This window comes from Capricornis sumatraensis, chromosome 22, assembly GCF_032405125.1.
Source record: "Capricornis sumatraensis isolate serow.1 chromosome 22, serow.2, whole genome shotgun sequence".
NCBI lineage: Eukaryota > Metazoa > Chordata > Mammalia > Artiodactyla > Bovidae > Capricornis > Capricornis sumatraensis.
In genome coordinates, this window is record NC_091090.1 from 23,461,859 (window position 1) to 23,485,301 (window position 23,443).

Sequence of the window (23,443 nt, forward strand, 5' to 3'; positions counted from 1 at the left end):
AACATACCATTATTTAATATGGCTATTATTATATTGCTTAAGCAAAGAAAAGTGGATTTATGTATTTCACTCTTAGGGATCTTTTCTTTCATATTTTCCCATATTGAATCAATTTTCCTTTTCTTCTAACTAAAAAAAAAATCCATTATATTAAAAATATGCAGTAAAATAATAATGTCCCAGAGCTCTAAAAAAAATCTTTATATTGGGGCAGATTTCTTCACTTTTTTTCTGGAAATTTCACCAGCCTGGAGTCAAACCCATCAGCAGTCCTATATCTCTCAACAACACCAAAAAACATCTCAGGACATGAAGTAAAGAATTACATATTGAATTGAACCCTTTAAGGATGCTTATAAGGAAAAGCCTGTGTTTAGCACACGGCCGACTTGGAACAGAAGTTAGCCTGCTCATCTTACTAAAAGCACATCATTATAATTATACTCTATACTTATGGTATATCTTCTACATTTTACAGACTTAAAAAAATTATCTCCAATTTATGTTGGAAAACTGTAGTTTCAGGAGATGAAGTTACTTGCGATCATGGCAGAGGGGTAATAGAGGTGGGGGTAAAGAGGAGGGTCTCTTGATTTTTGGTGCATTAATTCTGTTCTAAAGAGTCCAACTTTTCTGCCTTCATTAATACACTTACTGGTTCCATATTTACTTTGACATAGAAAGCCACACAGCAGGTGTTAAAACACAATATGCTGAGTGTAAAAAATGTCAAGCATTCAAATGAATACTGGCAAACACAGTCAGTTATTTCAGTATTTTTCAGATGTGCACATTTTTGGCCTTGTGAATTTGAAAAGTTGATGAGTGCTTTGCCCCCGTCAGGGGTACAGCGTTACCTGTGTTCAGTAGCCGCTTGAGGCACTAGATCAAGTATGCAGGAAGGAAGTCATGCTCTCATGGGATTTACCCTTGACCTGGGAGACTTCTCAGATTGAGTAGAGTAACCGTATATTCCGGGTAAAGGACAGTGGGCATGATTCCCTCTCCTCTGGGACGGAAAAAGTTGTCAGAAAACTAGTTTGGAGCAAGGGCATATTGCCTCTAGCTGGGAGTGCTGACTCAAACTTTAACTGGTTCTCTCATGGACTGTTGGCGGTGGGACGTGATGCTCTTTATGGAGCTGTTTCATTTATTCATTTCAGAAATATTTATCAAACACTTAGTCTGTGCCAGGCACTGTTTTGGGAGCTGAGAACAGAGTGGTGAACAAGGCAGATGAAGGCCCCTGCCTCTTGTAATTTCTAGTCTCATATAATCTGGGCCCCTAGAGAGAGTCTCTTAGCTTTGGGCTAGCGTATCAAAGGGAGTATGATGGTCATTCCTATATGTACATTGAAAAGAGGATTATTTGAGTACAATGGGATGCTATAGAAGTGGGTTCTATAATTTGAGGACAGCTTTAAGATTTTAAACCGAACAGCAGAGTGTTAAAGGAGGCATGGATTTCTTTGGTGGCTCAGTTGGTAATGCATCTGCCTACAATGTGGGAGACCTGGGTTCAAGACCTGAGTCAGGAAGATCCTCTGGAGAAGGAATGGCAACCCACTCTAGTACTCTTGCCTGGAAAATCCCATGGATGGAAGAGCCTGGTATGCTACAGTCCATGGGGTTGCAAAGAGTCGGGCACGACTGAGTGACTTCACTTTAAAGGAGGCATAGAACTGAGAAACCCTAAAAGAACAGTAAAGGTGAAAAAAATGTTGACTTTTTTTTTTTTTCTTTTTGTTTGTTGGGTTGTTTCCCTGGCTGGAGCCAAGGGCAGAGTGGAGGGGTGTTGGAGCAGGCTTCCTTGGTGGGGGAAAGGCAGTTCTAAAGTATAGTGATCATGCTTCATCATGCTGTAAGAAATCTGCTTTAATGAGAGTTATGTACGAATTGTATTGGGAGCGTGGAATTAAATGCTTTGGTTTGCTTTATGGACATCTTGACAAAAGAGGGAGGAATGGAAGGATGAGGGTAATATTTGCCAGACAGGCAAGCACCCTCCTCATTGGAGGGTGATGGGGTTACTGTAGTTGGAGCCTTGGCTTACTCACTGCAAGGGCATCTGGAAGCCGAATGAGCAAGAGATGGAAATCATCTGAATATTATAGGATCCTGGAAGTTAGCTGTGAGAAAGGATATTATTAAGAGGCAGGCCCTTGGTAATAGGTTTAAAAATAGTGTGTTTTATGTATGACAGCAAAGACTCTGCACCGACAGTCCCTTCCGGGCTCCATGTTAATCAGAGGCACCTATTTGCAAATTAGCTGACCCTGGTTAAAAATGTGTTCCCTGGCAGCAGTGAAAAATGTTTATTAGCCTCAAAGGCTGATTATTCTGGATCTTGACTTTTCCGAGTTAGTCGGCTGCAGGTTAACTGCTGAAGATTAAGGAGGCAAGTGTGTCATTCCAAGATGGCAGATGGGATGAGACAGAAGTTTGGCTAAAGGTGCACTTTCTGTCTGTACCATTCATGTGTCAGTGATCATTTTCAGCCTGTTACATGTCTTTATTCCTGTACCTAGACTTTAAGCTCATGATAGCTTTGTATATTCCAATGGATCCCACTGCAGAGTGGGCATTCTGTCATGATTTGCATTGTGATTGAATGCTGAATATTCAGCTCAGAATAAGTTGATGAAATGTAGTTCTGGATACCATACCACATTTAGACTTCCCTGTAGTCAAGAACTGTAAGGTTTCCCCTAAATGTCTTATCCCATGGAGCTGACCACACTTCCTTTTTTTGGGTGGGGGCTATGATCTGGCTGAGATCACACCTCCGGGAGCTCCACACTGCAGACAGGCAGTGCCTTAATATGTACGATGCAGTCTGCACATGGGGCATCAGCTTTCCTTCTGTGGTATAATTCCTATGGACAACTTAACATGGGGATTTAATAAAAATGTACATGTATTCTGTGAAGAGTCCAACAACAAATGAAGGAAACTTTTGCATGCCTTTGAAATGGGTGGGCCCTGAAACGCTGGTCTGTTTGAAGTGGCATCCGAACCCGTATGCAGATGCCTCGTTCCTGTCTGCCATTCCTGGACTAGAGCACTAAGTCCTGATACAGCGCATCCTTTACGATGAGACTATATTCTCAGTTCTTCAGCTTTTCTGAGATGCCATTATTGCTGCTATCTTTCCTGTTTTATGTAGGTGGTAGCCCTCGGAGAGGTACCAGATGGGACTGTGGTTACTGTCATGGCGGGTAACGATGAAAATTATTCTGCTGAGCTCCGAAATGCCTCTGCTGTTATGAAAAACCAAGTAGCAAGGTTCAACGATCTGAGATTTGTCGGCCGGAGTGGAAGAGGTAGGTCTCTGATTTTTCATATGGATAATGGAATAAACACTTTAGGATCCTCTGATGAAATGTAGGCTAAGTCTGTATACAAATCAGCACCTTCTACTGAATAGAATTACTGAAAGTTTTCTTTAAATACGTCCAGATGAGGTTGAGTGTTTTAGTGAGTACTCAGGCCTTTTTCATTTGTTTTATGATATTGAAAATTCAAACAATGTTTTCAGAAGGACCAGTTCCTAATTTCACTGGGTGTGAGCATATGAGGTGGAAGGAAGAACAGTTGGAGGTTCAAGTTCTGAGTTATGAGGAGCCAAATAACTGAGTACATTCAGTGGCAAAGGGCAAAGAAAAGGGAGTGCATTGGATCAATTTCCTGGTAATATCAATTTTGCTCTAAGTTGTAGCAAGGACAGCTAGCATAATGCTCTTCACTTGTCACATATGTTACCTCTGTAGGATTTAATTTACTCCTATAGGAACTTATTTAAAAATCATAGGCTTTTATAGAAGGCTTTTCATTTGAATAAGTGAATAATGTATTACTTATGTTAGAATGACTATGTGGAATTGCCTAGACAGATGAATGATTGGGACTCTAAATATTTCCACATTATTCAAGAGTTTCCACCATCCATACCCCCCATTCAAATATTAGGAATCTTTAAAAAGATCATAAAAGAGAAAATAATCCCTTTTAGGGTTTTTGTAGCTGTTTCATAAATGCAGTTAATATATTTTTTTAAAAGTCTCAAAGAAAACCAGTATTTTGGCTTTTATTTACTTATTCTATGGCAAGACTTTTAATCATCATTCATTAGAAGTTTTATGTTCATTTACTGATTGATTGAATCTGACATTTCCATTTTAAGTATTTTGATGAGAAGAGGGAAAATAGACCACTTTAGGACTGGAGTGAAATGAATTATAAATAAATTATAAAGACCTGTGGAATGACTTTAACCCAGGTTTGTGTTAGGAAATGAGAAGCATCAATTTTTAAACCACGTCCAATAATTGCCCTTTAGTTTGGATCAGATGTCAAATTATTACCATTGTAAAAACTTGATAAGGGAAATTCATGCAAGACTGTTTCCGGTGAGTAGTTTTAGTTTACTTTCTAGGAACAGAGCCAAGAAGTTGTACTTTTTAACTTAAAAAAAAAAAAATGATGCATGCTAATGAGATACTGTCACTGAAGATTTGAAATAAAATGAGAGCCTCTGGTAGAATCAAAACTCAAGGGGTTATCTTTGCATCAGGTTTAGTTCCCTTTCATTAAAAGGAAAAAAAAGATACATCTTAGTCTCACTCTTGACTGATTAGGTGTAAAGTATGTATGTGTGTGTATTCATTTTTCCCCTCGGTTACTGTGCAGGCCCACTGTACAATTCAAATTTCTTTTTTTCTTGTAAGAAGAGAAATTTGAACATGATATATCTTCTGAACCTGTATCTTCTGAAGGGCATCTTTCTTCTAATGTAACATTACTTTGTTAAATTTTAGTGTTTAAAAGACCAGGCACTATACATCACTTTACAGATACAAACTAGAGTTTTCATTTATCTTGCTTTTGTATGATATAGATGCTGCATAACTTTTCTCTGATCAGTTTGAGTAGAAACTATGGCAAAGTGATAGTGTACTTTGTAAACCCTCAACATATTTATTTAAGAAACTTCAAAGAGAAACAAAGGGTGTGCACTGTTTTACTATATTGGCTTTCTGAGTTTTGGCTGGTTTCCCAAATAGCAATTTTTATATTAAAAAAAAAAAAAAGACAGACTTAACTGCTTGCAGACTTTTCACGCATGGAAGATGAAGAAAGCTTCTTTTGATGAAGTGTAATTATGTCCAAACAGAGCTGACCCCCTCCCCCTATATTTCTTATGATCTTAACTGAAGAAAGTAGGATTTTTCCTTTGAAGCAGCCGGGACTTGGTGGAGGATCTGAAATGCCACAGTCTGCTGCCAGAGGCAGGATGGAGAAATTGGTCCAGACTTGTCTTCGAGACTTAGATTGGGGGTGGGGGGAGCGAGTGGAGAGAGAAAGAAAAATTGATGTATCACTAATAATAGATTTTTAAATCAGGACATTAATATTATATGAAAGGAAACAGTAATATCAAGCTGAAATGAAGAGGGAAAAAGGACAGAGAATATTGATGAGATACTACCCTTTGAAAAGAAAAAATGGGTCAGTTCTTCAGTGACAGGAAATCCTTTAACCTGCCTGTGTACCTGACCTGCTTCTAACAGTCCCTTTCCAGCTTCCTCTTTGATTTTCACACTTCTATATTTCTCTCAAGTTTTAAAGTCTGGGTCAACAAGATGCTGCCATTGTGTTCGCTGCCCAGCTATTTACATTTTCTATTTTCGGTAGCATTAAAAAATGAAAAACCAGCAAGTTCCTCAAATGCTACATTTTTTCATGGGTAGAAAGATACACTCTCAGGAATTAGAAAAACTGTCTTCGATTTATAAAGCAGTAACATGGCTACTTACTCTGGCATCATGGGTTATCCGAGGACCACAGCTTTTCGAAGTGCTTTGGAATACAAGTAGAGAGCATCGGTGAGACTTGCCTTCAGTCCAGAGTGGCTTGCATTTTTAAATTGTCTTTTCTCTTTTTCTCCTTTATATTTTAAGCCAAGTATGGAAAGTGACTTTGGTCTTTAAGTTTTCTTGATGTGCTTCCTCACTTTTGACGTCAAGCGAGTTGCTTTTAATTTACAAGCACTTCTAAACACCTGTAGTGTGCAGAGCATGGTACTTTGTCAGTTCTGGATACAATCTGTGCTTATAGTCTTAACTTACCCCACTATTTCTGACAGCCCCTCGGGCTAGGTTAGTATTGTCTTTCAATGACAGGTCCTATGTGTATCTCAGAAAATATATGACTTGAGGACATAATGCAGAACTAGTTCCTAGATGAAGCTAAGGATGCTACAATGAGTTGTCTAACGAGTGCTAGCTCCCTAAGTAAGAGCTGCATTTTTTATCACTTATGGAGAGTAGTAAACAATGGGATTTGGAATTTTTTTTTTAATTTAAGGGAGGAAATCATGAATACTCATGGAAACATTTGACTTCAGAAATGTATCACTGTTTATAGGGATGAGAGCAAATGACCCAGTTGGGTGATAGTTTCTGGAACCATTAGGTTCATGTTCCTTCTGAAGGGGCAATAAGAAGTGGGAGGAACCGCCTTGTCTTTTGTTTTAGTTGTTAAAGTACATCTTGATTCTTAGGATTTGATTTTAGAAGACTTCAGTCAGACTTTCATATTGGTTTCCTTTCTCTCAGACCCAGCTCTTTTTAAAATGAAGTTTTTATAGAAAGTCGGTTCTGATGTGAACATTGGATGGTGAATTTTATATTTCACCTTCTTTTGTTCCTATGTGAGGTGTTTCTATGAATTGTGGAGAAGCATCAGTGCATTTTAATATCCAGAGTACATTGTGAAAGTCTCAAACAGCAGTGTTCTCAGAAGTATTTTAGGTAAATTCACCGGCACTGTCTCTTGCGGTTATTAAGAGTCATTAAGGACAATTGAGACGTGTACATCCTTGGTTTATGAAGATTCGTGCCATGGATGACAACTGTCTTCTAAGCACCACTCTTGAAGCACTGTTAGAAACACAGTCCTGGCTCACAGGCCATTGATCCAACCCAGAATGAATTTTTTTTGTGTGTGGTTTAATGCAAATTAACTTTCAATCTAGGAGTTCAGCCCATTCACTCCTCCAGATCTTCCCATTGTTTTAAGGTCCTGATCTGGATCCAGTGACTTCCTATTCGACTTTCTAATCTCCATTTCTGTAGGCTTTCAGTTTTCTGTGAGTAGTTCAGACTCCTGGCTGCCTTATTCTTCTGGTTAGTCTTAATGTTTATAATAAATCCTTTGTTCCCTAACCAGATAATTAAATTTCTTAAATCCATATAACATTCAATATATAATGGATAAAATACAGAATATCAGTGACACTTTAAAGATAGATGATTTCATCATTCTGGCTGACATACTTCATTAGTAGATTTATATTTGTTTCCTGGTCTGATAGAGCTGTTTGGGACACATGTAGCAATAAATTACCTACTAGTTTCTAAAAATGTTCTCTAACAAAGTCAAAAAGAAGAGCATTAATTTTAGGGTCTGGAAGACTTGGTTTCAGATCCTGATTTTTTTCCACTTATTAGTTGTGTGGTTAAATTAGTAAGATTCGCTGAGCTTCGGTTTCCTTATTTGTGAAATGAGGGTGATAAACCTGAGTGGGTAAGATTAAATGAGATAATGTGTATGAAGTGACTGGCACTTCACTGGTTTCTAATCAATATTCATTTTCCTCATATTTCCCTCCCCCTCCCTTTCTTTCTTCCCCGATCCCCTCCCCCCTCCCCCCCCCCCCCCCGCCCCTCCCGGCACCTTCTTGGCCTCAGGGTAGCCAAAGAGACTTAAAACTATATATGCCTAGTAACAAATGATATGTGTCTTAAACATATTTTAGGAACTTACATGGTCTGGGTTGAAAAGAAAACCCATTCACTGGACTTGACAGCCAAAGGCCTGTTCTACATTAAGCCTCCTCTACAACCTGTTCCATATTAAGCTTTGAAAAGATTGCATTAAACTCTGTGTTGCTACATATTGTTTAAGATTTGTGTTTTGATTTCATACCCTCTGCTTTCAGTAAAGGGAAAAACAGTCTTTGACCAAAAAAAAAAAAAAAGCAAAAGGAAAGGAGCTTTTCAAAGCTCTGTCCCAGGAGCAGGCTAAATGAATTCTCTGGCCTGAGATTGCTGAATGTTTTATTGAGTCACTGCTTCACGCCCACCTTTTCCTGTCTTGTAACAGTTTGCAGTTTTGACTATCTGACATGACTAACCGTCGCAAATCTAACTGATTACAACTGTCAGTGAGTCTGGGTAGCAGAGTCTGGTATCTTCTTCTGGAGAAAGCAAACAGCCACATCTGCACCCAAACTTTTCCCCATCATTTTTGCCACCCTTCGCCCTTCCAACCCCCCACCCCAACTTCATCACCTTTTTTTAGCTCATTAATTTGAAACATCAAATGTACTTTTTCAGTGAAGCACAACCTCTGCTGAAAGCAAGCATTCATATTTACACTGGGAGATGTCATGTACATTTACCAAAAATAAGTTACTGTCAGGGAGTCATTTCAAGATGGCTCTTTAGATGAGGAGGTATGTTAGGGAAGGGGTGGGCAGGGAGGAGAAAAACTTTGTTCCAGTAATGATGAAATCATCATACCACAGGCACATTAAGGCCAGGACGGGAGACACTGGCTCCTGTTAAAATGATTCCCATAAGAATCTTACTCTTTCATCTTCTCATTGTAGTGCAGTTAAGCAAATGAAATGCTAAAGCCATGTGAAGTCAATAGCATAATCAACAGTGATTTAGTATTGTTCTCTCACGGGGTCATGACCTAATCCTAAATAGAGACTTCTAAAATTGTCTGCTTGGATGTGTTCCTGATGTTGTAGAAAAACTGAAAGCAGAGAGAACCCTCTTCAAGTGGTCCAGAGTTTTTGTTTGCATTAGAGCTCTTGCTACTGAGCAACTCTTTTTTGAAATTGGAGCCTCCCTGTACAAGACTGCCATGAAGATGAGGATTTTAGTGCTCATGAGCTTAGTAACTCCCTAAAGTGGCCATCAGAGGGTTTCTCATTAGAATAAGGAGTCTTGACCCTTGTTCGTGTTTGGTTACTTCTTCCGAGATGCTTAAATGCAATGTAGACATTAGTACTGCCATTATATCAATACTGTCTTTTTATATTCACTGTGGATTTCCCCTTTTCTATCTGCAGGCAAGAGTTTCACCTTGACCATAACTGTCTTCACAAATCCTCCCCAAGTAGCCACCTATCACAGAGCTATTAAAGTCACAGTGGATGGACCCCGGGAACCCAGAAGTAAGTGCTTGCCTTCCTATTGGAAATGGGAATAGAATTTGTGGAGACCCTGTGAGGAATTTATCCAAGATAAATTAGTGCTACTTTCACCTGAAGAGTTACTTTGCCAAGTTTTCTATCTGCATATGTTTTTACGAGGGGCAATTAGATCTTCACAGTTAGTGGAAAATCAAATTACACTTTTCACCTTTGCCTCAAAATTGCTAAGCCCAACATAACTTTGTGAATTTCCGTTACTGTAAGTTTTTTTGCTAAAAAAATTCTGCTCATCCACTGGACACAATAGATGAGGCAGAACAGACCCACGAGAGCTGAGGAAGAAAACAATAAACTGCAAAATCCTGAGCTTAGTCAAAAAGCTTTTGCGTGTGTTTCCCATGGTCTAAGAATGTGTTTTAACTTTTTAACTCGCCCACTCAATTCCCTTTATAGAGAGCACACTGCTTAATTACAAAGAATTTATTTGCAAATGATAACTTGCTTGATTGTTACAACACTGTTGTTTGCTCATGTTCTAGTAATTGCCATAGATAGTTTCTTTAGCAGATAGAGTCAAGCCAGATTTAAATCCACCTTGGTTTTTCTGTCTCCTGGGACATCTGGAAGGTTGAACCAGCATCATTTGAAGGCAGTGCCCATCATCCATTTGGGCTAATATGCATTTTCCTCTTAAATCTAAATTAAAATAGGTTTGCTCCCCCCTCCATCCCTAAAACTGATTTGAACATACTTACCAGAGCCGAATTTAAGTATGTTTAAGGATTAAAGATTATTTAATATATACAACCTTAAAAATTCTGTGCCAATGGAAACATCATACAGAACTCCGCCTTTGATGAGTGAATCCACTGGAGATGTAGCCATTGTGTTTGGAGAGTTTAATTTGGCTTGTGGTGGAGGGACAGCTGGCAGAAATCTTTGTTATATAATGATACACCTGCCAAGACAATGGCATAGCTTTTCTGCTCCTAAATCGAGAGCAAAGGGCTGGTGAAGTTTTGCCTCCCCTCTGCCCCTGGGGCCGCCTGTCCTTGAGCCATGGGAAGACGTGTTGCCTTCCGCTCCTCTCGCACTGTCTCTTCTCACGAAGGCTGACTGCTCACCCAAGCTAGGGAGGTTTCCTGCCTGAAAAGTCAGTCTTTGAGGTTCTTCTTTTCTCCTTCTTGCATGTGTATGGCGTTCTTCTAGGTTTCTCAGCAATGAGAGCGCTGGCTCTGTCTGCTCAGGTTAGGAGTGTCCTGTTAGGCAGTGGCCACACACACATCTCTGGCTGCCCCGTCTCTGGTCCTCAGGGTCAGCAGTCATGCAGTGCAGGTGAGTGGATCAGCCTAGGGCTATCTGGCCTGATTTCGGATTTTTGCCTGACTTTTCTGGACCACTCTCCATCTGGAACGATGGTTTAGGATGGAAGACATCTAGCATTTTATCTCATTAGCCCCCGAGTTCCTGAAAAGGCAGGGACATCCCTCTTAATAATGCACCAAGCAGGATGGTAGTCTTTTCATGTTTAACACGACTAATACTTATCTTGTAAAGATGTTTCCTGCTGATCTCAGCTGCTTTTCTCAGTTCTTGGAAAAACCATCATTGTGTGTGTGTGTGTGTGTGTCTGTCTCTCTCTCTCTGTGTATATCTCCAGATGCTCACAAGTTGATGCTCAGACTTGATGGTTGGGAGAGGAAGCAGGGGAAGGTGGGTGCTGCCTCATTCTGAAAGTGGTGACAAAAAGGAGGTAGAATAGCTTTGGGAGAGTCACTTCTCTTTCAAACAAGGGTAGTATCACCTCATTCCCAGGAGGCCATTGGCAGAATGAACAGTTGCTAGGCTCAGTCCCTGTAAAGACAGAGAACTGCTCTGAAAGCAGTGAGAGTTAGGGATAGAGCAGCTAGTATGCATGTGACCTGAGTTTAGGCTTTTGATGCTGCTGAAGGTGCTGGGGAGAAGCAGATATAGAAATCGAGTGGCGGACCACTGCTGTAGATCTGCTCACAAACCAAAAATATCTGTGGAGATGCGATGTCGTTTCTCTGACATCACAAGGTGACTGGCCAAACTCAGTGTCTGGCTGTGTCTGGTATCAGTAACGTTTTAATCCTACAGCCTGTATTCTCGGTCCGGGGTTATTTCCTTCTGCCCTGCTCTTGGCCGTCTGAGCATTGAATGTTTTGTAAGTAAAACCCTCTTCTCAATATTGTTCTTTAGTTTTGAGACTCCCAGGTGTGGAAAATGCCCAAGATTTTAAATTTCCTTCAACTGTCAGTTGAAGGCTTTTAATTGATAGGTGTGTGTATAATGTTAAATGAAGAATCCTCTAGAACATGAGTTGGCAGACTTTTTTTTGTAAGCGTGCCAGATGGAAAATGATTTCAACTCTCTGGGTCCTATGATATCTGCCACAGGGACTTAACTCTACCAGTGTAGCTCAGAAGCAACCTTCAACAATACATAAACAGATGGTAGTGGCTGCATATCAATAAAACTTTATTTACAAAAATAGGTTGGGGGTGGTCAGATTTGGCACACAAGTTGTGGTTTGCCAACCACCGCTCTAGACTTCTTCAAAGTGGCTTATTTTCTCAACCGTTAACAGAGAAGAGCTTTAGGAAAAGGCTTTCCTGAGGGGAGAAAAAAAAAAGACAGTGAATTCACTTGTTTTAACATCTTCTCCCACAAAATTTTAATTCTGTAAGTAACGGTTGTCATTGAAAGACTGTACGTCTGTTTCTTACTGCGAAAGTTTGAAGGGATGGAGTATTTTTGCTCTCTTGGTCCTGTTAATGGAATTTCACTCCTTCTTTAGAAGATACAGTATAAGTTGAAAAGACTACTTTGGGCAGATGAGCTGTTTGAACAAGGACAGGTTCCAGGTTAACTGGTTGGGTCTTTACTCAGCAACAGGACAGTGATTAAGGGTGTGGGCTTTTGCATCAGGCTGTCTGGATTGAAAGCCTGGGATGCTGCCATTCACCAGTTGTGTGGTGATAGGCAAGTTACCTAAGTTCTCTTGGCCTCAGTTTCCTCCTCTGTTAAAGTGAGAAAAATAATTAATAATAAAGTGAGAAGACTAATAATAGTATCTTCCTCATCCATTACTGCAGAGATGTTAAGTGATGTCATGTATCTAAAATGCACAGCCCAGGGACTGTCGGGCAGTAAGTGCTCAGTAAGCATGAGCTATTATTACATCAGTTTCAGCATCAGAAGTTTGCTGTAGTTTTTGCTTAGAGTACACTTCCAGGAAATAGATACCATCTAGCTTCTGTTCTCTCGGGTAATTTTTTTTTTTTTCTTGCAGATGGCTTTACTAATTTCTGCTTATTAGTAAATGACACTAATAAGTGTTATAAATTGTGCTGGAGCAGGTATTCATGCTGCCTGGGGACAGCTGGGCAGAACTGATGATAAACAGCTTGTTCGCAGCAAAGTCCAAGAGAGGATGCGAGGGCACTGATGCCGCCCTCGGAGGCCCCACTTATCAGCCCATCTGCCAAGGCTTGCTTTTCACTCAAAAAATCAGAAAGGTTTCATCCTTCTATGCTTTCTGTCTCTGGCAGCTGAACGGGTACTGTCACATCACAAACAACTCCTTCTCTTAATATACACATCTGGCGCTGGCAGTTGGACGAACTTCATAAGAGCGCATGATCATCACTCATTACAAGATTAAAAAGTACCCCATGGCATCATTGATGTTTTTTAACTTTGATCTTTTGCAGTTGTGATTCATCTCAGTTATAAAACTTCCCTTTAAAGGAACACAGCCGATGACTTATTAGAACCTTCATCTTAAGTAGCGTAAACATGAGAACGGTACACATCTTTACAAAATGCCATTTATTTTCTCTGCCGGCTTATCAGTTTAAGACATGACATCATACTTAAGATCCCAAATTTGTCAGCCTTGTGTTTAGGCAAGGCATTTTGACCTTCTGTTGGCAAGTTAGCTCTGAAGAGGTACTGCCGTATGTTCACCAGCAGAAGTCAGTGGAGCAGCAGCAGCTCCAGTAATGCATTTGGATGCCTAACTCATTCAAACATCACCTTCTATTAGGATCTTTTGTTCCACGCATGCAGTCGCTTCCAACTGCAGTCCTTTTGAAAGAACTTGTCCAGGAAGGTGAAATCTTGCTCAGTGGTGTCATATTCTACTGTTGCGGTTCTGAGTTAAGGAGGAAGAGTGATGGAAGGTATTATTGGCTGTGCAGAGGATGGAACAAGTAAATCACCCTGCACAGTCGGAAGTCTTTCTGTTCTCTTGCTGCTCTGTCAGGTATCTATTGCTAAATAACAAGCCATCCCCAAACACAGTGGCTTAAAATAGCCACCAGGGAATTCCCTGGTGGTCCAGTGGTTAGCACTCTGTGCCTCTACTGCAGGAAGCCCAAGTCTGATCCCTGGTCAAGGAACCAAGATCCCGAAAGCTTCCTGGTGCAGAAAAAAGTAAAAAAAAAGAAAGAAAGAAACAGTCACCAGTTTATTATTTCTCACAACTCTGTGGGTTGACTGGGGTTCATCTGGATGGGTTGTCTATGGTCTTCCTGACAGTAAGATGGCAGCTGGTGCTGGAACATCCTGATGGTCTTAGTCCCTTGTCTGGTCCCTTCATGGGGTGACTGTAAGTTTATGCTCAGCAGGAAGGAGGCGACAGCTGGGCCTTTCTCTCTCTCCTTTCTCTCTCTCCTCACCTTCTCCATGTGGCCTTTTCTATCGGAGTCTGACTTCTTATGTAGCAGCTCAGGGTTCCTTTGGGTGCAAAAGTGGGAACTTTCAGGCCTTTGTAAGGCTTCTTAAGGCTCAGAATTGGAGTAGAGTCACTTCTTACATATTCTATTGGTTAAAACAAGATACACGTGCAGCCTGGGCTTGAGGGGAAAAAAATCTTGCAAGATGAATGATGGGGATGGTGGTTCACTGGACCACCAATGTCACCTACTTCCATGAGTGCTTATATCAGAAATATCATTGCCATCACAGGAGAAATAATTTTTTGAGGTACCATTTCCTGAAAAGTCTTCTGATGTTTTATTCTGGAAGACATCTGAAGTTCTTCAAGGTCACTCCAATTTCCAGTGCTAGTAGCTTCACTCTGAATTAGACCAGTTTGGTAATTACCAGATGAATGAGGGGTGGGTGATACCTTGTGGCGCTTGGTATCAGCAGGTCAACAGCAAGTCAAGTCAGATCAGTCCTCTTATGGGAGAAGAATATTAGATATTTGAACCTAAAAAGGTTATTTGCCTTGCTTGGCAGCTGGGCAAATCTGTAGCCAAAGTATCTTCAGTTCAGTTCAGTCGCTCAGTCATGTCCGACTCTTTGTGACCCCATGAATCGCAGCACGCCAGGCCTCCCTGTCCATCACCAACTCCCAGAGTTCACTCAGACTCACGTCCATTGAGTCAGTGATGCCATCCAGCCATCTCATCCTCTGTCATCCCCTTTTCCTCCTGCCCCCAATCCCTCCCAGCATCAGAGTCTTTTCCAATGAGTCAGCTCTTTGCATGAGGTGGCCAAAGTACTGGAGTTTCAGCTTTAGCATCGTTCCTTCCAAAGAAATCCCAGGGCTGATCTCCTTCAGAATGGACTGGTTGAATCTCCTTGCAGTCCAAGGGACTCTCAGGAGTCTTCTCCAACACCACAGTTCAAAAGCATCAATTCTTCAGCACTCAGCCTTCTTCACAGTCCAACTCTCACATCCATACATGACCACAGGAAAAACCATAGCCTTGACTAGACAGACCTTAGTCGGCAAAGTAATGTCTCTGCTTTTAAATATGCTATCTAGGTTGATCATAACTTTTCTTCCAAGGAGTAAGCATCTTTTAATTTCATGGCTGCAGCCACCATCTGCAGTGATTTTGGAGCCCCCCAAAATAAAGTCTGACACTGTTTCCACTCTTTCCCCATCTATTTCCCATGAAGTGATGGGACCAGATGCCACGATCTTCGTTTTCTGAATGTTGAGCTTTAAGCCAACATTTTCACTCTCCTCTTTCACTTTCATCAAGAGACTTTTTAGTTCCTGTTCACTTTCTGCCATAAGGGTGGTGTCATCTGCATATCTGAGGTTATTGATATTTCTCCCGGCAATTTTGATTCCAGCTTGTGTTTCTTCCAGTCCAGTGTTTCTCATGATGTACTCTGCATAGAAGTTAAATAAGCAGGGTGACAATATACAGCCTTGACGTACTCCTTTTCCTATTTGGAACCAGTCTGTTGTTCCATGTCCAGTTCTAACTTGCTTCCTGACCTGCATACAGATTTCTCAAGAGGCAGGTCAGGTGGTCTATGGATCCTCAAATGAACAAGCCTGGTGGTTTTATGCTCTCTATCACTCAGCTTTACAAATTCTCCCTTGCCAGTACACCTGCAAATCTGATTCCTAATGCACATGAATGGGTTTCTAAGAGCTTCCATGTGCTGTGCCCCAGGGAAGTAAATCATAGTTACCCTCCAGGAGAGACCAAAGCCATCATCTGTGTCTTTGCTACTGGGACACTTGGTCAGTGCTGGCCACCTACCCGTCCTGAGCTGGGGAGAAGGGGAAAGCCCTGCCTTTTCTTTCCCACGATCTGGCTCCTTTCCTGCAGGCTTGGAGTGCATGGCTGCAGCACTGCTCTGCTTAACTCCTTTTGTGACTTCAGCAGGGCTAGCGCTTAGGGGATGGAGACCCTCTCTGAGTGTGCAGGATGCCCTGTGTGTTTCAGGGCTGTCTCAGCACTCGGCTTCACCAACTTGTCAGGCTTATGTCCTGCAGCGAAACTGTTTTCTTTTCCTGCTTGCTTCTTGTCACCTGTGCCCAGTTCATTGCACGTTTTTAATTCTTTAGAGAACATGTTATTATTATTATTCTGTTTGCAGAGGTTTTACCTTATAAACTGAACATTTAAAACAGACTTAAATAAAACAGTGATCTGGGCTCTGAAGCATCTCATTTTTCTCCCATGCTATTCCACCTAGTTCTTTAAAAAAATTTGTTTTTAATGAATATTAAAAATTTCCATAAAGACTATTTTTGTTCAAGTTTAAAATATTGTTGTTGTTCACTGTTCTTTAGTTGCTCAGTTGTGTCCGACTCTTTGCGACCCTGTGGACTGCAGCATGCCAGGCTTCCCTGTCCTTCACCATCTTCCAGATTTTGTTCAAACTCATGTCCGTTGAGTCAGTGATGCCATCCAACCATCTCATCCTCTGTTGCCCGCTTCTCCTTCTCCTGTCAGTGTTTCCCAGCATCAGGGTCTTTTCCAAAGAGTCTGCTGTTCATATCAGGTGACTGAAGTATTGGAGTTTCAGCTTCAGCATCAGTCCTTCCAGTGAATGTTCAGTTTAAAATATATCTTTTATTTATTTGTTTAATTTTTGTCCATACCCTGCAGCATGTGGGCTCTTACTTCCCTGATGGGGGGTCAAAAGCATACCCTCTGCATTGGAAGGTGAAGTCTTAACCACTGGACCACCAGGCCAGTCGCTCTCTCCAGTTCTCCAGCCCCAGAACGGGTGGCAAGAATCATGGTCTTGGCATTCGCTATTCCTCGTTGCAGATGGTGTCAGTGGCAGCTGGCTTTTATCCTCCACTGCTCTTCACCCTTGTGGAGTGTAGGAACAGACTTTTAATGGTGCCTGGCCCATGATCTTTGCTTATTTATCACTGGTGGATGCTGATATAGAGCTTGGTCAGATGTGAAAAAGGACGGGAAACACGTGAAGTGTGTTAGATGAAGGGACAGCAAAATTGTTTTAAAGCTGTTTGGTTTGTCTGGACACAGTTTGTATGTTCACATTCTTGCTGTTTGTGTAGACAATTTGAGAAATGCTTGATAAGCCTTGTACCACATCCCTGATGCCACAGGCCTGAATTTTAGTCTCTGGTTGGGAGTGTTAGTTAAAAAAAAAAAAAAATCCTTAACTTTTTTAAAATGTGAAAACAATTTTTTTTATTGAATGAAAGATTCTTTAAATTCTATAGGGCTTTATGATTTTCAAATGTTTCACATACATGATATTTTTTAAAGACTTTTTTTTTAATGTGGACCACTTTTTAAAGTCTGTGTTGCATTTGTCACACTGTTACTTCTGTTTTATGCTTTGATATTTTGGCCACCAGGCATATGGAATCTTAGATCCCCGACCAGGGATTGAACACACACCCCCTGCATTGGAAGGTGAAGTCTTAACCACTGGACCACCAGGGAAGTCCCTACACATGGTTTTTTATTGTCCCATAATAACCCCTTTTATTCCCCCCTTACCCTGCATGGCCCCTCCCCACTTCCTTCTTCCCACTGGTAACCGTAGTTTGTTTTGTGTATCTGTGAGTCTGCTTCTTTTTTGTTTTATTCACTAGTCTGTTGTATTTTTTAGATTCCACATATAAATGATATCACATAGTATCTGTCTTTCTGTGTCTGACTGACTTCACATTGCATGATGCCCTCCACTGCGAAAACGCCCTCCACTTCTTGACTTGAGACTTCCTGTGGTTCTTCCCTGTCTCTGAAGTGCCCAAGGAGTGGCAGTGAGGGGTCCATGCCACATTTTGATATTTACAAGGCAGCAACCACAAGCAGCAGTTTGATGGTCATAAATATGTATCCTTTGGTCACTAAGATCCAAACCATCATTGACCACCTTTGACTTAAGAGAATAATCACTGTTTAAAAAAACTGTTCCCCTTCCCCTTTTCCTTATGGAGGATGGTGAGGGAGTCAGAAGCGCTGGTGGAAGTCAAGTCTGGTGGTTGGTGGAATGTACTCTTGAGAGGAGCAGTTTTAAACCTCTTGCAGTACTTTTTTTTTTTTTTTTCTGTTGACTGACTGTCAGGAGCTGGGAAGATGGCCAAGAAGGAAATGACACATCGAGAGGCATTTTGTGTTGTGCAATATTCTGTGGAACTGATGCAAGGCTATATGGCCTGTTTACACATTCCTTCGCTCGCAGACTGCAGGGCAGTAATTGAATTCAGCAGCACATGGCATGCTGCAGCAAGGAGCCAGGCCTTCACATCCTTTCATGGCAAATTATCGCAGCCGTTAAAACATGCTCATGTCCCTCCTTTGCACTCTCCCCTGGCTTCTTGGTTCTGAATGTGCTTTCTCACTGTATGGGACGTGTGTTCACAAGCAGCATGGCTTTCCCAGGTAGAGCTCCCTGTCCACAGACACAGTTGCCATTGATATATTTACTTCTCACTAAATATAGCAAGCAGCCTGGCAGGTTTTCAAGCTCTATGTGCTCTCAAAACACACCGATTGGACCCAAGTGTGTCACCAGCTTATATCTCACTGGAAGTCAGAAGTCATTCATTCTTAAAACAGTGCTAAATACTTAAGAGAGAGAAAAAATATTTTTTTGGCTTTATTTTATAAAAAATAAATTTTCCTTCCTGAGAGAAAGAATTTCCAATAGATCACTGAACTACTTCTATTTTGTTTATACTATAGCATTTGCTTCAGGAAGGGCTGGACCAGAGGAAGATAGGGAATAGTTGAGAATGACAGAGAAAAAAAGATTCGTTATGTTGCTCTTCATATTCATACTTGTCCCTACCTAGCATGCTATAGGATACTTTTATAATGTCAGCTAACATCATAGTCTTGTCATAGACCTGTCTTTAGTCTTCATATAAAATCTCTGAAGTTTTTATTTAGGCAAACGTGGAAAATAATTGCTCACTCTTTCGAGAAACTCTTGGAAATTAAGCCAGTGCATAAAAAGTACATAAATCAGCAGTATTCATTCGAGGTCATATGCAGAAGACTGTATTTGGGATGTGGTGCTTAAGTATTAATTGCAAAGGAAGAGCTCCCTGTTCCTCTCGAAATTTCTCTGCTGCTGTGCTCTGGTGGTGGGACTCTGCTTGCAGACGAAAGTACTTCATTAAAATTCAGGATTATGACCTATGTCCAGACTCCTCTAAGAAAGGTAACTCAGATTTAAACTTATATTAAGATAAAAAATAAGTCATCTTGAATCCATTATTGGGAGGAGGCTTGGGAGGATGAAGGGAGAATGATCAACCAAGTCCTTGTACTAAACGTAAACACAGAGTCAGGTGGGCAGGCCGGGCCTTTGCTGGCCTTGAAGGCAGTCATCGCCAAGTTTAAGTGTTGCAATTTTGCTGCAGGTCAGCCCTAGCAGTGTGGATTCCTGATGTCAGGTCTGATGTAGGATTCTACAGTCTCATGGTGTGAAGTTTTGGTTTTTATATTTCCATATTTACCCCCTTTGCCAATATTTCCCTTTTATAGAGTAGTTCTCATTGAGTTTTGTTCTAGATACGTGCTCTTTCCTCTCCTGGTTAGCAGATTATCATTCAATTTCTGATTTTCTTTTAATTATCATTATTACTATTTTAATGTATCTATTTGTCTCAGTGAAATTCATTATAATCTCTGTCCACGTCAGATAATAGAAGAACCTTACTATACTGTTTTTTTTAAAAGATAATTTTTATTGGAGTATTGTTGCTTTATCAGTTTCTGCTGTCCAGCAACGTGAATCAGTAAAGTGAAGCATTAGGACTGTAGCCCGCCAGGCTCCTCTGTCCATGGAATTCTCCAGGCAAGAATACTGGAGTGGGTTGCCATTCCCTTCTCCAGGGGATCTTCCTGACCCAGGGACTGAACCCAGATCTCCTGCATTACAAGCAGATTGTTTACCATCTGAGCTCCTGGGGGAGAGATAGAATCACACTTATGGTTACCGAAGGGGAAGGGGAAGGGATAAATTAGGAGTTTGGGATTAGCTTGTGCACACTACTCTGTGTAAAATAGATTAAACAGCAAGGACTGACTGTTTAGCACAGGGAACTATACTCAATGTCTTTCAATAACCTATAATGGAAAGGAATCTGAAAAAGAATAAATATTGATCTATCTATATATCTGTTATACATAATCTATATTACATATATCTATACCTATCATATATCTATAGAGCTATCTCTATTACATATCTCTATAGAAATATGTCATAATATATAATATACACCTATAGAAAACTATATTCTATATCTAATATATCTGTCACATGACGTATATATTCTTTCTCAGATCCTTTTCCATTATACATTATTGCAAGATATTGAGTATAGTTCCCTCTGCTATGCAGTAGGTCCTTGTTGTTTAATCTATTTTATATGTGTAGTAGTGTGCACAAGTTAATCCCAGACTCGTCCCTTTCCCTTTGGTAACTGTAAGTTTGATTCCGTCTCTTCTCATGTTGTTGTCTGATATTTTTATCTTTGTGTTATGCTTCCTGAATTAGTCACCTTCAGTATTTAAACTGTTTATTTCATATTTGCCTGTATGTTTATCAGTTTATTTGCTCACCATTCCTTCCTACACGTGGGTCCTTCCTTCTGGATTCAGTTTTCTTGATGTATGTTCTTTCGTAGTTCTTTCAGTGAGAACCTGTTCAGGGTAGACCCAGTTTTTGTTCCTAAAATGTCAGCAGTTGTGGCCACTGGCTGCCCGTTTGGTGTGGTGTGAGAGGCACCCTGTGGAGAGTCCAGCTGCTCTGGGGGCTGGGGAGCCACACTCCCAGCCGTTCTTTGGGCTGAGACTTTCAGGCGGCCGTGATCAAACTGGTGGAGTAGCGCTTAAGGGAGTGGGACCCAGGGCTTCCGTGGATGATGGATGAGGGAAAGAGGGGTGCTCTGAAAAATCCAGGGCCAGTGAGGGGAGGGGTGGTGGGAAGAAATGTTCCTGCAGACAGAAGGGGCGAAGACAGAGGAAAGGGGTATTTAGGGAGACGAAACTCAACTTTCAACTTCCCTGTTTCCTCGTGGGCAGGCCCTTATGGTGCTTTGTAACTTTCTATCCAAATTTATGGTAACAAGCTCTGTCATTGCACTTGACTCTCTGAGGTCGTCTGGCTGCTGCTCATTGAACAACCAGAGCAGCACTTCTTAGATGTTGTATCCACCCATTTTCTGTCATTTTAGTGAGAGTATAGGATTCAGAACCAGAAGATGCTTCGTTTACCAAAAGATGGTAAATCAGTCATTAAATGAAGCAGGGGAGAAAACAGATGTGAGGACTAGAGGGGCATGGTTTAAGAGAGCTGGGTTCACACTCTTGGGAAGAACTCTCTGTAGGCAAAGTGGATGGAGGGCCCCCAATGTTGGCTCTGTGCAACTCTCATCAAAGTGGCTGGTGGGGAAGAGGTCAACTGACACTCACGCAAGCTGGCACTTTCCGCCTTTCCATGAACCCTCGCACTCTATGTGTACCTTGTGTGACATGCATCTTCTCGTCCCTTACCTTCTTGACGTTAATTCTCATGAGCTACAACTTGTGTGACAATGCTAGCATGTATTTTGCTAGGCAAAGCTCAGAGTGATTTAACCTGGACTCTATGCCTTCTTAGGGCTGGCCCTGAAAATTATTCATAGAAAAACATGAGCCCTTTAGAGAGATTATGAAGGTCCTGAAACACTGTTACACCGGAAGTGAAGAGAAATATAGATGTGTTAAAAAAAAAAAAAAGAGTGATTGTGAAGTCTAGGTTACTAATTCTAGAGCTTTGGTTTCTGTTTCACCTCCTCACCATTCACTCTATTCTACAAAAACAAGTTACAGTGTTTTTTGCTCCATGAGGGCTGTTTCAGAGCAGCATAATGGGGAATTCATCTGTAGGTATATTTGTGTGGAAGATGTGGATTCAGTTATGGTTGAGGGAGTGGGAGGACGTGAAAGGTCCTCTTCTGAGATCTCAGTGCCATCTTAGTGACCCTAGGCAAATCCCTACACTGCTCTCCAGTTCAGTTTCTTCATCCTTTCAGTGGAAGTAGACATGAAGACAGCTTCAGAGTAGCTGGGAGTAACTTGCAAGGAACGATCATAAACTACTTGGCACGCATGAAGGGCAACTTAAATACCAAATAGTAATTATATAGCGCCTTTCTGCCAAGGAGTTCCAGAGGCTTAGACGTTACCTCACTGGTTCTCTTTATATCCCTTTGAGGAATACATTATGCCTTTTACAGGTGGGTAAACTGAGGCATGGGCACTTGAAAACTCATTTGCTGCATGTCGGTCTCCGAGTCAGCAGATGATTTATGGAGGTGGGCAAGGAGCCCAGGTCTCTTCCTGTTTGGTTATTCACTGCTCAGACTCCCTGGTGCTTTGTCATTAAAGTTGTGGAGCTCCTGGTACCGTGCCCAGGATATTCTTGATTGATGCTCTGAAGCAGTGTTACCTGAGAGGCAAGCCTGGTGATGCGGTAGCCTTGCTATGTAGTCAAAAAGTCCCAAGGTATAGCCTCATACACAGAAGACATGTATATGAAATATGTGTGTGTGTGTAGAGTCAATATATATGTTTGTGAAATGAATCTTGAATTCATTAAGATGAAAGTTCACCAGAGCTTAAAACATCGAATTCTATGAGATGAACACAAATTTTGTAGGTTAACCCTCAGTAGAATCTCACTTTGAATACCACCAAAATAAAGCTCATTAAACCTTAAAAAAAAAAAAAAAAAAAAAAAAGGGCTTCCCTGGTAGATCAGATGGTAAAGAATCTGCCTGCAATGCAGGAGACCTGGGTTCTATCCCTGGGTCAGGAAGATCCCCTGGAGAAGGGAATAGCTACCTACCTTAGTATTCTTGCCTAGAGAATTCCATAGACAGAGTAGCCTGGCGGATTACAGTCTATGGGGTTGAAAAGAGTCAGATACGACTTAGTGACTAACACACAAACACACAACCTTAAAAAAAAAAAGTCACTCAACTAGAAAATACAGACAAGGCCTTGGAGGAAAAGTTAGAGAATAAAAATTAATCAAAAGAAGGAAATGTAAAAAATGTCCATAATCCCATCTCCAAAGATTTCCACTGCCAATGATAGCCTGAATATTAATAAATAATATTCATCATTCATTAAATTTCATAGAAGTTAAATGCTAGTGCTTCTGTGAAGGGATCAGCCATGAAGACGTAGCACCAGAAAGATGATGGAATACTACAAGAAGTGTGAGTGTGTTGATGCTGAAGGGAGAGAGAATTACTGGAAATGAGATTAATTACTTTAAGGAGCAGAAGGAAGACAGTGGGACTGACCACAGTTTCCAGTTTTTGAATGTCTTGGAAGAGGCAGCAGTTTTCTCTCTGTTGGGGGGCTTTGGTCCTGGCTTTGCCTGAATGATTAACTAGATAGACATGAGAAGGGCCCCTTCCTCCCACCACCCTGTCTC

General features: G+C 41.1%; 1 protein-coding gene across 4 annotated transcripts in view; it reads left to right on the forward strand.

Annotated features, from left to right (window-relative positions):
• RUNX2 (RUNX family transcription factor 2) overlaps nucleotides 1-23,443 on the forward strand; it is a 224,007-nt gene that overhangs the window by 97,813 nt on the left and 102,751 nt on the right. For all 4 annotated transcript variants that reach the window (XM_068960610.1, XM_068960611.1, XM_068960612.1 and 1 more), the window contains exons 3-4: nucleotides 3,167-3,323; nucleotides 9,146-9,250. In XM_068960610.1, the coding sequence (XP_068816711.1) occupies nucleotides 3,167-3,323; nucleotides 9,146-9,250 (262 nt within the window). The remainder of the gene's footprint in view (nucleotides 1-3,166; nucleotides 3,324-9,145; nucleotides 9,251-23,443) is intronic.